Below are 16,405 nucleotides of genomic sequence, written 5' to 3' on the forward strand. Positions count from 1 at the left end.
CTCCAGCCTGGGCGACAGAGCGAGACTCTGTCTCAAAAAAAAAAAAAAAAAAAGAAATAAGATATATTGACAAAATACAGCATGGGAATCATGGTTTTGGTGTTTTCATTCCCTTCCCACCTGGACTAAGGTGGATTCTGAAAATTTCACAGGAAAATTTCCTGCTTATCTTTGAGCTAGGTGCCTTTCATTTGTATATGTGGGTAAATGTACTTTAATCCTGGATTTCTGTAATGTTAATTAAATATCAACATCTTATACCATAGTTAGGAGATAAAAATTAAAAGGCACATCCTTAAGAATCTCACCTGTACTTTGCGAACAAAGGATGGAGTCACTCTCTTCTCAAAATCATCTATAGGTGTGTATGAATTAAGGATCTTTATGATCTGCAAACAGTACATAACGTGGTGTTAGTAACTCTGTTCATAAAATAATGGTTCTGGTTATTGGGAACCATTGGGAAGCACAGGTGGTTCTTTTGGCCTATAATTTGGCTCAGGAACTGTATGTTACCTATTTCCAAGAAAAGAAAACAAAGGGAGAAAAGTGCCATAGGGAGCAAAGGCAAATCAGATAATCAGACATCAGTAAGAGGAGCCCCTTCCAGCCTCCCCACCTCCCACATGCCCACCCCTCCACATACACATTTGTGAGTTTAATGGGCAGGGAATGCATTGCAGAGATTTGTGTGTATGTGTGTGTGATTATTATTATTATTATTTTTGACATAGGGTCTCCCTTTATTGACCAGGCTGGGGTGCAGTGGCGTGATCTTGGCTCACTGCAGCCTCGAACCCCTGGACTCACATGATCCTCCCGCCTCAGCCTCCCAAGTACCTGGGACCAAAGGTGTGTGCCATCACCCCCAGCTTTTTTTTTTTTTTTTTGGTAGAGCGTCTTGCTATGTTGCCCAGACTGGTCTCAAACTCCTGGGCTCAAGCAATCCTCCCACCTTGGCCTCTCAAAGTGCTGGATTACAGCTGTGAGTCACCTCGCCCAGCCCATTTCTATGTGTTTAAGACCTAGTGTTAGTATTTAATAAATATTTATAGATAAAAGGGTGGGCCATGGGTGATAGGTATGATCCCAAGAGAACACACAGAACCAGGGTGCCCACAGCGGGCTAAGCCAAGAAAGGCAATGCCCACTGCACTGATGTGTCAGGGAAGAGCCAGGGAGACACCAGGCAAGTCCGGTCACCTGTACAGCAGACAGTGAGGTGCAGCGTTCGTAGATCTCCTTAGCATCACTGTCTGTGGTCTTCTTGACCTGAAGCAACCAGGCTGCCTGAGAGAGGGGCTCCAACGTTTCCTTTGCTAAGCTGTTCTGCAAATTCTTATCTTTAAGCCATTCTTCTAAGTAGCTGATATTGCACCTGGAGGGAAAGGCAGAAGAACAGAGAACACTTTAGGGAAGGGTGCTAGAGCCCCGTGTGTGTCCCAAGAGGGTACCAGAGTTCGCTGAGATCCTTAAGACCACAGCTCAGCAGTTTCTCATCTGCAAAATGAGGGAGCTGGACTGATGATGAGCTCTCCTGATCCAGAGTTCTAAGACTCACGGTGGTCTAGGCTGAGGGGCCAGAACAGCTATAGACTTTGGGGACAATCTGAGCAAAGAACAGTGATTGCAATCACGAAATACAATTTTGAAAATTGATTAAAGTAAAGAAACAGTGATATCTGAAGAGAAGACTTCCATAAGTATAAAAAACTGTTTTCTTTTTCCTGAATTGGTAGAAATCTTTCAATTAGCGAAGGCTTTCTTTCAGTCGACTGCAGTTTTTATTCTTATTTCTGTCACTAACTGCCACATGGGTTTATGAGTTAAGAGGCATGGGTTTTAGTCCTACCAATCCACTGTGTGAACCTGGAAAGTTAATCAACCTCTCCGGGCACAATGAGAGTGCTGAGAACCCTCAAACATTGCTAGTGGGAATGTAAAATGGTACAGCTGTTGTGGAAGACAGTTTGGTGGTTTCTCAAAATTGAATACAGAGTTACCATATGACACAGCAATTCCACTCCTAGATATGTACTCAAGAGAAGTGAAAGCATGTCCAAACAAAGCCCTGTACACAAATGTTCACAGCAGCATTATTCGTAATAGCCCAAAAGTGAGAACAACCCAAAATATCCATCAACTGATGAATGAATGAACAAACTGTGGCATTATCCCTACAATGGGATATTATTCAGCAATAAAAAGGAATGAGGTGCTGATATTTGCTACACGGATGAACCTCCCAAACATTATGTAAGTGAAAGAAGCCATCCACAAAAGGTAACATTTTATGATTCAATTTATTTTGAAATGTCCAGAATAGGCAAAATCTGTAGAGAAAGAAAACATATTAATGGTTTCCTAGGCTAGGTGGAGTAGGGAGTTGGGGTGGGGGTGAGAGCGGCCGTTAATGGGTATAAGGTTTCATTCTGGAGGGATGAACATGTTCTAAAATTCAATTACGGTGATAGTTGCACAACTATGTAAATATATCAAAAAGATTGAACTGTATACTTAACTTATTTATTTTTGAGATGGAGTCTCACTCTATCACCCAGGCGGGAGTGCAGTGGCCCAATCTCAGTTCACTGCAACCTCCATCTCTTAGGTTCAAGTGATTCTCCTGTTTTAGCCTCCTGAGTAGCTGGGATTACAGACACCTGCCACTACGCCCAGCTAATTGGTGTATTTTTAGTAGAGACAGGGTTTCACCATGTTGGCCAGGCTTGTCTTGAACTCCTTGCCTCAAGCGATCTGCCCACCTCAGCCTCCCAAAGCGCTGGGATTATAGGTGTGAGCAACTGTGCCCGGCCTGAACTACATACTTTAAACAGATGAACTGTATGGTATATAAATTACATACCAATGAAACTGCTAAAAAAAACTGAGTGTTGAATAAAGTTATCTCTAAAGTCAGTTCCAGCTCTGGGCCGGGCATGGTGGCTCACGCCTATAATCCCAGCACTTTGGGAGACTAAGGCAGGCTGATCACTTGAGGTCAGAAGTTCGAGACCAGCCTGGCCAACATGGCAAACCCTGTCTCCACCAAAAATACAAAAAATTAGCTGGGTGTGGTGGCAAATGCCTGTAATCCCAGCTGCTCGGGAGGCTGAGGCAGTAGAATCACTTGAACCTGGGAGGTGGAGGTTGCAATGAGCTGAGACTGTACCACTGCACTTCAGCCTGGGTGACAGAGTGAGACTTTCTCAAAATAAATAAAATCAGTCCCAGCTCTGACCTTAACGATTAGCAATGCCCCATGTGGGTCTTCTTTCTGGCTGTAACATTTGGACAGTGATGCTGAATTAATGTTATTCCATAGGATAGTGGGTGTGAGATAACATATCTTGCATTGGTTCTCACTATCCCCCATTTTTGCATTGCTACTTTTGTCCCACTAGTTTGAGTTATTACTTTTGTTTAGGTTTTTGTTGTTGTTGTTTGTTTGTTTGAGACAGAGTGTCAGTGTCGCTCTGCTGCCCAGGATGTACAGTAGTGGTGCAATCTCGGCTCACTGCAACCTCCGCCTCCTGGGTTCAAGAGATTCTCCTGCTTCAGCCTCCCGAGTAGCTGGGACTACAGGTACCGGCCACCATGCCCAGCTAATTTTTGTATTTTTAGTAGAGATAGATTTCACCCCATTGGCCAGGCTGGTCTCGAACTCCTGACCTTGTGATCTGCCCACCTCTGCCTCCCAAAAGTGCTGGGATTACAGGCGTGAGCCACCGCGCCTGGCCTACTTTTAGTTTTTTGGTTTTTTTTTTTGAGACGGAGTCTTGGTCTGTCGCCCAGGCTGGAGTACAGTGGCATGATCTTGGTTCACTGCAAACTCTGCCTACCAGGTTCACGCCATTCTCCTGTCTCAGCTTCCCCAGTAGCTAGGGCTACAGGAGCCTGCCACCTCGCCTGGCTAATTTTTTGTATTTTTAGTAGAGACGGGGTTTCACTGTGTTTAAGCCAGGGCAGTCTCGATCTCCTGACCTCGTGATCTGCCTGCCTTGGCTTCCCAAAGTGCTGGGATTACAGGCATGAGCCACCGCGCCTGGCCCTTTTAGTTTTTATTACAGGTTTCGAGGGGCTCCCATCTCAGCCCTTCTAATTCACCCTATTCAAATACTGCCGTAGTCTATTCTAAAATCTGAATTTTGAGCACATTAATTCTCCCACTCAAAGATGTGTAGTGGGTTTCCAGTTCCTGGTGAGATGGAGTAACCATACTCCATCTTGTCTGTCCCACTGAACGCAGCCACAAATCCTGGATGGAATGCATTGGGCAGCTATTTGAGGACTTGGAAAAGTAAATAGTAGCAGGTATATTGGGGAAGATGACCAGAATTTGAAGTACTTCCAAGTCAAAAGTGAGATAATCACTTTTCCCCTCTGCTATTCACTGGCCTCTACCACCACAGTTTGAAACTCAGAGGTGGGCATCAATGCCAACAAAGACCTCCAGGGGGTGCTCTCTGGTTCTAGCTCAAGGAGCTGAAAAGGGGCCTCCTAATGCTCAATGCCCTACCTTTTCCCTCTCCTTTTTCTCTATTCTTTCATGCTGAAGTTCCGATCCCATGTCGACAGCAGTGGTGGCAAAGGAGGCCAGGAGGAACCTAAAACTCGAAGAGAAGGGAAACTTCCTTTCCAATTGGAGGATCTGTGGTTCAAGGTTCTCTCTTTGCCGTCACCATTTGACCCCAGATGGGGACATCTGCAGTAAGTACACGGCAGAGCAAGTCAAGGAAAGCTCCAGTTTTCTAGCAGAAGCACCAAAAAGGGGGCAGAAAGTAACAGGAATGCCACAGAAAGGGAGGAGCCTGGGAAAGCTGGGAAAAGCAGTTTGTCAAAGTTCTTTATTAACTCCTGGGTTTATCCCTGAGCCCATGCATGAATCTGACCCTAAATAGCATACACAGACTTTAAGAACTGAACTATGAAACATACCCAAGTTCCAAGGTGGCCACTGTTTTTCACATATATGAAACGGACCCAAAGAGCACTACAAAACCCTTACACATGGAAATGACATGAGAACCACAAAACATAGAGGATGGTCAGAACTTGCAGTCTGGACCCAAGTGCATTGTCCACCTGATGAAAATATCAACATTCTCTGTTGCAGGAAGTCAGGGACCCTGAACGGAGGGACTGGCTGAAGCCGTGGCAGAAGAACATAAATTGTGAAGATTTCATGGACATTTATTAGTTCCCCAAATTAACACTTTTATAATTTCTTACGCCTGTCTTTACTGCAATCTCTGAACATAAATTGTGACGATTTCATGGACACTTATCACTTCCCCAGTCAATACCCTTGTGATTTCCTATGCCTGTCTTTACTTTAATCTCTTAATCCCGTCATCTTCTTTGTAAGCTGAGGAGGATATATGTCGCCTCAGGACCCTGTGATGATTGCGTTAACTGCACAAATTGTAGAGCATGTGTGTTTGAACAGTATGAAATCTGGGCATCTTGGCCGGGCGCGGTGGCTCACGCCTGTAATCCCAGCACTTTGGGAGGCCGAGGCGGGCGGATCACAAGGTCAGGAGATCGAGACCACGGTGAAACCCCGTCTCTACTAAAAATACAAAAAATTAGCCGGGCGCGGTTGTGGGCGCCTGTAGTCCCAGCTACTCGGGAGGCTGAGGCAGGAGAATGGCGTGAACCCGGGAGGCGGAGCTTGCAGTGAGCCGAGATCGCGCCACTGCACTCCAGCCTGGGCGACAGAGCGAGACTCCGTCTCAAAAAAAAAAAAAAAAAAAAAAAAAAAAAAAAAAAGAAATCTGGGCATCTTGAAAAAAGAACAGGATAACAGCAATGTTCAGGGAACAAGAGAGAGAAGACTTCTGGCCACTGATGAGCCGGATGGAACAGAGCCATATTTCTCTTCTTTCAAAGGCAAATAGGAGAAATATCGCTGAATCCTTTTTCTCAGCAAGGAACATCCCTGAGAAAGAGAATGTGCCCTGAGGGTAGGTCTACAGACGGCCCCCTTAAGGCAGCTGCCTTTTACGGTGGAAGCTGAAGGGATGAAATAAGCCCCGGTCTCCTGTAGCGCTCCCAGGCTTATTAGGATGAGGAAATTCCTGCCTAATAAATTTTGGTCAGACAGGTTGTCTGCTCTCAAACCCTGTTTCCTGATAAGATGTTATCAATGACAATGTGTGCCTGAAACTTCATTAGCAATTTTAATTTCGCCCCATCCTGTGGTCCTGTGATCTCGCCCTGCCTCCATTTGCTTTGTGATATTTTATTACCTTGTGAAGCATGTGATCTCTGTGACCCACACCCTATTCGTGCACTCCCTCTCCTTTTGAAAATCGCTAATAAAAACTTACTGGTTTTACAGCTTGGGGAACATCATGGAACCTGCCAACATGTGATGTCTCCCCCGGAAACCCGGCTTTAAATTTCTCTCTCTTGTGCTCTTTCCCTTTATTTCTCAAACCAGCCGAGACTCATAGGAAATAGAAAAGAACCCACGTTAACCATCGGGGGTGGGTTCCCTTGATAATTCTCCATATGATTTAAAGACTTAGGTCTTGGTCAGGGATGGTGGCTCACATCTGTAATCCCAGCACTTTGGGAGGCTGAGGCAGGTGGATCACTTGAGATCAGGAGTTTAAGACCAGCTTGGCCAACATGGTGAAATCCTGTCTCTACTAAAAATACACAAATTAGCCAGGCATGGTGGTGGGCACTTGTAATCCTAGCAACTCGGGAGGCTGAGGCACAAGAATTGCTTAAACCCAGATGGAGGTTTCAGTGAGCCAAGATTGGGCTGCTGCACTCAAGCCTGGGTGACAGAGCAAGACTCAGTCTCAAAAAAACAAAAAACAAAAACAAAAACAAACCCCAATAAAAACTAAAAAATAAGACCTAGAGTCTCATTATACAGTATTTAAAAATATCCAATATCCAATTCAAAATTGGCATATGAAGAACCAGAAAGATCTCAACTCACATTAAACAAAACAACTAATAGAAGTCAACACTGAGATGACACAGATATTCAAATTATCTGACCAAGACTTTAAAGAAGTCATCATAAAAATGCTCCAAAAAGTAAAGCCAAACTCTCTTGTAATGAGTCAAAAGATATAAAGTCTCAGAAAAGAAACAGAAGATACAAAGAAAAAAAAATGGAAATTTTAGAATTGAAAAATACAATAATAGAAATAAAAGAACTCACTGAATGGGCTTACTAGCAGAATAGAGATGACAGAGGAGAGTCAGTGAACTTGAAAGGATTGACAGAGATTATCCAATCTGAACAGAACAGAAGAAAAGAACTAAGAAAAAGGAGCAGAATTTTATGGACCTGTGGGACAATAATGAAAAGTCTTTAACAGTTGGTTCACTGAAGTTCCGGAAAGAGAAGACAAAGAGTATGATGCAGACAAAATATCTGAAAAAATAGTGGCTGAAAATGTACCAAATTTGGTGAATGGCCAGATTCAAGAAGCTCGGGAAATTCCAAACAGGCTAAACCCAAAGAAATCCACACCCAGACACATCACAAACTGTGGAAAACTAAAGACAAAGAAAAAATCTTAAAAGCAATCAGAGAAAAATGATGCATTATTTATGGGGAATAATTCAAATGACTATGGATTTCTTATCTGAAACCACAGTAGCTAGAAAAAAAGTAAAACATTTTTAAAATGGTGAAAGAAAACAACTGTCAATCCAGAATTCTACATCCTACAAACATATCCTTTAGGAATAAAGGTAAAGTGAAGACATTTTCAACTGAAAGAAAACTAAGAATTTATTGTCAATGAAACTCTAAAAGGTACACTAAAATACTTTCCTCGGGTAGAAGGAAAATTACATCAAAATGAGACTTGGAAAAAAATGAGACTTGGAACATTAGGAATGAAGAAACAACAGAAATGGTAAATACCTGGTTGAGTATAATAGACTATTCTTCTCTTACTGAATTCTTTAAAATATGTTTGATGGTTGAAAACTAAAGTTATAATATTGTATGGTATAGTTTTTGATGTATGTAGATCTAATATATAAGACCACTGCAACATAAAGTAGGGAGGCTAAAGGGACCTACATGATGGTAAGATTTCTACATTCCACTTGATGTGGTAAGATATGGATTCTAAATAGACTGTGAAAAGTTAAGTATATGTACTGGAATCCCTAGAGCAACAACTAAAAAAAAAGATCAAAGGGATAATACTAAAAACAAAAAAAAACAAACAAAAAACCACATAATTTAGAAAGGGATACTAAAAAATTTCAAATAACCCAGAAGAAGCAGATAAAGAAAATGGAGAAGTGAAAACCAGAAGGCACAAGCAGAAATTAATAAAATGGTAGTCCTAAATATAAGTATTATATTACATTAAAATGATCTAAACGTCACAGTTCAGAAGCATAGATTCCAGCCTGAGCAACATAGTGAGACTCTGTTTCTACAAAAATGGCATATGCCTGCAGTACCAGCTCCTTGTGGGGCTGAGGAGGGAGGATCACTTGAACCCAGGAGGTCAAGGTTGCAGTGAGCCATGATCATGCCACTGGACTCCAGCCTGAGTGACAGAGTGAGACCCTGACTCCAAAAACAAAACAAAGAAGCAGCAGCGTAGATTGTCAGGTTGGATTTTTAAAAAGTAGATGCGGCCGGGAGTGGTGGCTCACGCCTGTAATCCCAGCACTTTGGGAGGCCGAGGTGGGCGGATCACGAGGTCAGGAGATTGAGACCATCCTGGCGAACATGGTGAAACCCCGTCTCTACTAAAAATACAAAAAAATTAGCCAGGCGTGGTGGCAGGCGCCTGTAGTCCCAGCTTCTCAGGAGGCTGAGGCAGGAGAACAGCGTGAACCTGGGAGGCAACGGAGCTTGCAGTGAGTGGAGATCATGCCACTGCACTCCAGCCTGAGAGACAGAGTGAGACTCCGTCTCAAAAAAAAAAAAAAAAAAGTAGATGCAAATATCTGCTGCCTACAAGAAATTCACTTCAAATATGATATAGGTAGGTTAAAAGTAAAAGGATAGGCAAAGATATATACTAAGGAAACACTAATTAAAAGAAAATTATAGTGGTTATATTAATTTCAGACAAAGCAGACTTTGGGGCAGGCAGAGAAAATTACCAGAGAGGCCGGACGCAGTGGCTCACGCCTGGAATCCTAGCACTTTGGGAGGCCGAGGCAGGCAGATGATGAGGTCAAGAGACTGAGACCGTCTTGGCTAATATGATGAAACCCCGTCTCTACTAAAAATACAAAAATTAGCTGGGCATGGTGGTGTGCATCTGTAGTCCAGCTACTTGGGAGGCTGAGGCAGGAGAATCACTTGAACCAGGGAAGTGGAGGTTGCAGTGAGCCTAGATTGCGCCACTACACTCTAGCATGGGTGACAGAGTGAGATTGCCTCAAAAAAAAAAAAAAAGGAAAAAGAAAATTACCAGAGAGGGATAAAGAAGGACACTACATAATGATAGGAGAAATACATTCACCAAGAAGACGTAACAATTCTTAAAGTGTATGTACCAAACAGGAAAGCTTTAACATACATGAAACAAAAACTGACAGATTGAGAAAAGAAACAGACAAATTCATAATTACAGTTGGAAACTTCAACACTCCTCATAGTAATTAATAGAACTAGTAGAACAGTATCATCAACAAACTGAGTCTACTTGATGTTTACAGAACCTTCCAGCCAACAAGGGTAGACTACATATTCTTTTCAACTGCATGTATAATGTTCACAAAAACATATCATATTCTTGGTCATAAAAGCAAATCTTCACAAATGTTAAAAGAGTTTAAATAATAAAAAATATGTTCTTTTTTTTTTTTTTTTTGAGACGGAGTCTCGTTCTGTAGTCCAGGCTGGAATGCAGTGGTGCGATCTTGGCTCACTGCAATCTCCACCTCCTGGGTTCAAGCAATTCTCCTGCCTCAGCCTCTTGAGTAGCTGGGATTACAGGCACACACCACCATGCCTGGCAAATTTTTTTTTTTTTTGTATTTTTGGAAGAGACAGGGTTTCACTATGTTGGCCAGACTGGTCTCGAACTCCTGACCTCGTGATCTGCCCGCCTCGGCCTCCCAAAGTGCTGGGATTATAGGCGTGAGCCACCACGCCCGGCCTTAAAGTATGTTCTTTTTTAAAAAACGTAAAAATATTTAGAGATTGTTATTTTTAAAGTAAAACTGGGAAAGTCCCAGGCAAGGTGGAATGGTAAGTCCATACAGGTTCCATTTCAGTATCAAAATCAATGGTACATTTCAACCTGTATGCACATTGAGATTTTTTTCTAATTGTAGTAAAAATGGTATAACATAAAATTTACCATCTTATCCATTGTTATAGCACAGTAATGTCAACTATATGTACATTGTTATACAGTAGATCTATAGAACTCTTTCAACTCATAAAACCGAAACTCTATACTCATTGAACAGCTACTTCCTTTTCTCACTTCCCAAATCCCCTAACTACCATTCTCCTTTCTGTTTCTAAGAGTTTTACTGAAAAAGTATGTTCTATGGCCATAATGGAATTAAACCAAAAATCAAAAACAAAGATAACAAGAGAGTCTCCAAGCACTTAGAAGCTAACATACTTCTAAATAATCCATGGGTCTAACAGTAAGCCTCAAGGAAAATTAGAAAATATTTAGGACTGAACAAAAATGGAAAAAAAAATCAAAATTTGTAGGATGGAGCTAAAATAGTGCTAAGAGAAAAATCTATAGCATTACATGCTTAGAAAAAAATAAAGTTCTCAAAGTCAATAATCAAAGCTTCTCCCTTTAGAAACTAGAAAAAGAGGAGCAAAATAAATCCAAACTAAGCGGAAGCAATGAAATGACAAAGACAATCTCAGAAATTAACTAAATTAAAAACAAAAAAATTCTGGGTGTGGTGGCTCATGCCAGTTATCCCAACTACTCAGGAGGCTGAGGTGGGAGAATCACTTGAGGGCAGGAGTTCAAGACCAGCCTGAGCAATATAGAGACACTGCATCTCTAAAACTTAGCCAGGTGTGGTGGCACATGCCTGTAGTCTCAGCTCCTTTGGAGGCTGAGGCTGGAGGATTACGTGAGCCCAGGAGTTTGAGACCAGCCTGAGAAATATAGTGAGACCACCCCCACCTCAAAAAAAGAAAAGAAAAATCAATGAAATAAAAAACTGGTTCTTTGAAAAAAATCAATACAATTAATAAGCCTCTAGCAAATCTGACCAATAGAAAAACAGAAGACACAAATTACCAGTATCAGGAATGAAAGACAAATATCACTACCAATCCTGCAGAAACTAAAAGGATGACAAGGAAATATTATAAACAGTTCTATGCACATAAAGTCAACAAATTAGATGAAATGGACCAATTCTTTGAAAATCACAAACTACCAAAACTCATCTAAGATCAAATATATAACCTGAAGAGTCCTACAGCTATTAAAGCAATTGAATTCATAACTCAAACCTGTTGAAGAAAAAAATCCGTAGTGGCAGCTTCTGCTGATGCATTTCTCAGCTGGGTGCGGTGGCTCACGCCTACAATCCCAGCACTTTGGGAGGCCAAGGCAGGCAGATGGCTTGAGCTCAGGAGTTCAAGACCAGCCTGGGCAACATGGCAAAAATCTGTCTTAGGCAAAAATACAAAAAATTAGCCAGGTATGGCACTCGCCTGTGGGTCCAGCTACTTGGGAGGTTGAGGTGGGAGAATCACTTAAGCCTTAGAGGCGGAGTCTGCATCACTGCACTCCAGCCTGGGAGTGCACCACTGCACTCACCCCCAGAGTGAGACTCCATCTCAAAACAAGCAAAGAAACAAACAATAAAAATAAACCATGCATTTCTCACCCTCGCATTCCACTCTCTTTCTAACCAATTTTTCCATCATTCCTGGCATGCTTCATTCAAAGGGGCTGTTCATATTCTGCCTTCAGTTTTCCATCATTTCATCATGTGCTCATTTCTATAATTCTTGGTCTGTTGACTTTGGTCTGTTGACTTGTTCTTCAAGACTCAAATCCGTGCCTTTCCTATTCTCCCAGATCTCCTCAGCCTGCATTATTCTAGTTTTTAACAGAACTGTCTCCATGAGACACTGAGCAAAGCAGCCACAATGGAAATTGCTGTAAAAATGTTAGTGCGGTGATTATGAGATAATGTTCCATGTGAGGCATTAGTTTTGTAATTTGTGACTAGGAACAAAAAATAATTAGGTACTAGGAAAAAATCTTTGTATCTTCCCAGGAATCACTCTGCTTCATGACACCCAATAAAACTAAAGAGCTGATCATGTTTTGCTTTTTGTCCTGGCAGCCAGGAAGCCCAGAGCCAGTTTTCAAGCTACTCTGCCTGCTATTTACATTTTAATTTTCTTTGGTTCTAGTGTTCTTTTCTTTTTTATTTTTGAGACCGAGTCTCGTTCTGTCACCCAGGCTGGAGTGCAGTGGTGCAATCTCGGCTCACTGCAAGCTCCACCTCCCGGGTTCACGCCATTCTCCTGCCTTAGCCTCCCGAGTAGCTGGGACTACAGGTGCCCACAACCACACCTGGCTAATGTTTTCGTAGTTTTAGTAGAGATGGGGTTTCACCGTGTTAGCCAGGATGGTCTCGATCTCCTGACCTTGTGATCCGCCCACCTCAGCCTCCCAAAGTGCTGGGATTACAGGCATAAGCCACCGTGCCTGGCCGGTTCTAGTTTTCTACTTGGGTTCATATTTTATTATTTTATTGCTTATGTTTTCACTGTAAAGCCACTGCAAATTCTTTGTAGGTCTTGCTGCGGTGGGCAATTAACAAATATCCAAATGACTAAATGAAAGCCACTAAAATGCACTTGCTCCTCAGAGCAAAACACTATCAAAGCATTACTTCTCTGATGGCCACTTCCACCTGGTGGAAGGGAAAAAGTACTGGGTACCTGGGGGGCAGGTGTTTATCCTCAAAGAAGTTGTTCTAAGACCTAGAGTCATGGATCTCCCTCATGATCCTTTTCATTCATGTCTCTACTCAGTCTTGGGGGATCCACTGATGGAGTGAGAACTGAGTTTAAGAAAGGCTCTGATGTGGCTTTACTTTAGGGCTGAAACCAGCTACAGAGGGCTACAGGATATCTGTTTGGAGCTTGTGAAATAAACATAACTCTTTCATTTCTTAATGAAGACATAAAGATCTGCAAAGACTAGTCCTTCTGAATACCCCTTCCTATCTGAAAACCATGCCCTGCTGTCATGGGAATTTGTGGGAATGGTCTATGGGGATTGACTCCAACTCCAAAGTTTCACTAATGCTAAAAAGGTGTAAGGGATGCCTCTCACATTTAGTTTTTGACTTAAGATACTTAAATTTTAAAAAAATTTTTGTGGGTACATAGTAGGTATATATATTTATGGGGTACATGAATTTTTTTTTTTTTTTTTTTTTGAGATGGAGTTTCGCTTTGTTCCCCAGGCTGGAGTGGAGGTGTGATCTCAGCTCACTGCAATGTCTGCCTCCCCAGTTCAAGTGATTCTCTTGCCTCAGCCTCATGGGTAGCTGAGATTACAGGTGTACAACACCAGGTCTAGCTAATTTTTTTGTATTCTTAGTAGAGATGGAGGTTTCACCATGTTGCTCAGGCTGGTCTCAAACTCCTGACCCCAAATGATCTGCCTATCTCAGCCTCCCAAAGTCCTGGGATTACAGGCGTGAGCCACTGTGCCTGGCCCATGAAAAGTTTTGATACAGGCATGCAATGTGAAATAAGCACATCATGGAGAATAGGGTATCTGTTTCCTCAAGCATTTATTCTTTGAGTTACAAACAATCCATGACACTCCAAGTTATTTTATCTTTTTAATTATTTATTTATTTTAGAGCAGGATAGAGCAGAGTCTTGCTCTGTCACACAGGTTGGAGTGCAATGGTGTGATCTCGACTCACTGAAACCTCGGCTCACTGCAACCTCTGCCTCCGGGGTTCAAGTAATTCTCCTGCCTCAGCCTCCTGAGTAGCTGGCATTATAGGCACGTGCCACCACGCCCAGCTAATTTTTGTAATTTTAGTAGAGAGGGGTTTCACCATGTTGGCCAGGCTGGTCTCAAACTCCTGACCTCAGGTGATCCACCCACCTCGGTCTCCCAAAGTGCTGGGATTACAGGCGTGAGCCACTCCGCCCAGCCTCTAAGTTATTTAAAAATATACAATTAAGTTATTATTGACTACGGTCACCCAGTTGTGCTATCAAATAGTAGGTCTTATTCATTATTTCTATCTTTTTTGTAACCATTAACCATTTCCACCTCTCCCCAGCCCCCCACTACTCTTCCCAGCCTCTGGTAACCATCCTTCTACTTTCCATCTTTATGAATTCAATTGTTTTAATTTCTAGCTCCCACAAAATAAGTGAGAACATCTGATGTTTGTCTTTCTGTGCCTGGCTTATTTCACGTAGCATAATGATAGATACTTTCTTTGTCACCTTCCCTTACATCATTACCATCATCACTACCCCAGGTTCTCATAACAGATACAGGTATCAAATTTCTGCACACACCATAAGAAACTTAAATATCTATCCTATATTACGTGTTTTCCAATCACTTGATCAGTGTTAATTCAAATAGTAGCTCAGGGACCATGGTCTCTCAATTAAGAGATAGTAGACACACCTCAAAACTAGATTACCAAGTCTTCGGGATGAACTCCAAATGCCTTAGCCTGGCATTCCAGACCCTCCCAGTGTAGATTCAACCTACCTCTTTACCTTGGTCCTGCTGCTCCCCACACCAGCCTCTGCTTACTCCACAAGCAGCCTGAGCAGGGGTTCTCAGTCACTCCCCACAATGCCTCTGACCATTACTCCTGCTTGGAACGTTCTTCTCCGTTTCCTTTATCACTCAAGGCACAACTCTCTGGCTTCCCCAACTGTTCCATCTGTAATCTCTCTCCTCTCTGATACATTTCCTGCACCACTTGTTTGTGATTTAATCATAGTTGCTTTTAATTATTATTTAGCTATTCTGAAGCTTCTCAAAAGCAGGGATCTTATCGACTTTTCCTTGTTTCCTGTGTTCTCCACCTGGCAGTGCTATTCAGAGAAGGTGGTCACTACTGGTCGAGTGCATGACCACCCTAGAGGGCCAGAATTTACGATACACATTTACTGGTTCTCGGTTAAAGCGGCTAGGCCAGCGTATCAAATTGGCAGGGTGTGGCGCGAGGGGAGTAGGCCCTGGGCGCCAGCATCCCGGGGTTCTTAGGGTGACTCGAACATCCCTACAGCAGTAGGGCCTAAACAGGGGTTTGACGCCACAGCAAGGAGGGTCAGGCGTGTGTGGCCTCGGTCTTTAAGAGTATCTTTTCCGCCGGCCTCTCTGCGTGAGTGGCGGTTTATGAGTTTTACCTGATCTGCATCCCTTTTCTGCAGGAGCACATGTCCTTGCGCAGGAAGAGGCTGTTCAGCGTGACCGCCCCGATCAAGAAGAAGAGCTGCTTCACCGCCTGCCTCACGAGCTCGGGGTCCAGGCCGTTCTGGCACATGGTGGTGTAGAAGTAACTCAGCTGTTGCAGGACGGAGGTCATGGTGTAGGCGTCCGTGTCGTCTACGCTGGAGGAGCGCTTCCGGAAGCCAGTGGGCTTCAGGCCGGAAATGCCCTGCAGGCTCTCGTACTCCAGCATGCCTGGCACTGCGGAGAGACGGGGAGGCTGTGCTGACCCACCAGGAGAGACACACGGAACGTTCCCGACGCTCTTCTGTTTGTTTCAGGAGATGGGACATATTTCTTTTCTTTTCTTTTTTTTTTTTTTGAGACGGAGTCTCGCTCTGTCGCCCAGGCTGGAGTGCTGTGGCCGGATCTCAGCTCACTGCAAGCTCCGCCTCCCAGGTTCTCGCCATTCTCCTGCCTCAGCCTCCCGAGTAGCTGGGACTACAGGCGCCCGCCACCTTGCCCAGGTATTTTTTTGTATTTTTTAGTAGAGACGGGGTTTCACCGTGTTAGCCAGGATGATCTCGATCTCCTGACCTCGTGATCTGCCCGTCTGGGCCTCCCAAAGTGCTGGGATTACAGGCTTGAGCGACCGCCCCCGGCGGAGATGGGACATTTTTCTACAAGAGTCAGTGAATGTACTTGTGATAGAGAAAGCAAAAGAATCAAGGGTTTGCGACAGCAGGGTGTGTGTCGGGGGTAGGAATGGACGGTTGTTTCCAGCGGGGCTGCAGCTTGTCTTCTAGGTTTGAAGCAGCACGTTTTTCAGCCTCACAGGAAAGAAAGGCGGTTAGCGTGACAACTCATGGCCTGGGCATTAAAGCCTAAAGTATTTAAATTTCAGGAAATTAAGGAAAGTATACAAGAATTCGAATGGGGCTTTAGGATTTCAAAAATACTTGGCTAAGCCAAGAAGTAGAAGTACCACATATAATAGCAGTAGTAGAAGTTTCCCC

The 16,405-nt window shown here is 43.2% G+C and overlaps 1 protein-coding gene across 10 annotated transcripts in view; it reads right to left on the bottom strand.

The window, feature by feature from the left end:
- The window catches only part of MYO5C (myosin VC), a 108,930-nt gene that overhangs the window by 3,186 nt on the left and 89,339 nt on the right, over window positions 1-16,405 (bottom strand). For 9 of the 10 annotated variants that reach the window (XM_077939413.1, XM_077939412.1, XM_028850929.2 and 6 more), the window contains 3 exons: window positions 15,368-15,650; window positions 1,204-1,378; window positions 309-389 (listed from right to left, as the gene is read on the bottom strand). In XM_077939413.1, coding sequence (XP_077795539.1) covers window positions 309-389; window positions 1,204-1,378; window positions 15,368-15,650 — 539 coding nt within the window. Of the gene's footprint in view, window positions 1-308; window positions 390-1,203; window positions 1,379-15,367; window positions 15,651-16,405 lie in introns of those variants that run through there. The other variant, XM_077939418.1, reaches the window with a different exon arrangement.

This window comes from Macaca mulatta, chromosome 7, assembly GCF_049350105.2.
Source record: "Macaca mulatta isolate MMU2019108-1 chromosome 7, T2T-MMU8v2.0, whole genome shotgun sequence".
Classification (NCBI taxonomy): domain Eukaryota; kingdom Metazoa; phylum Chordata; class Mammalia; order Primates; family Cercopithecidae; genus Macaca; species Macaca mulatta.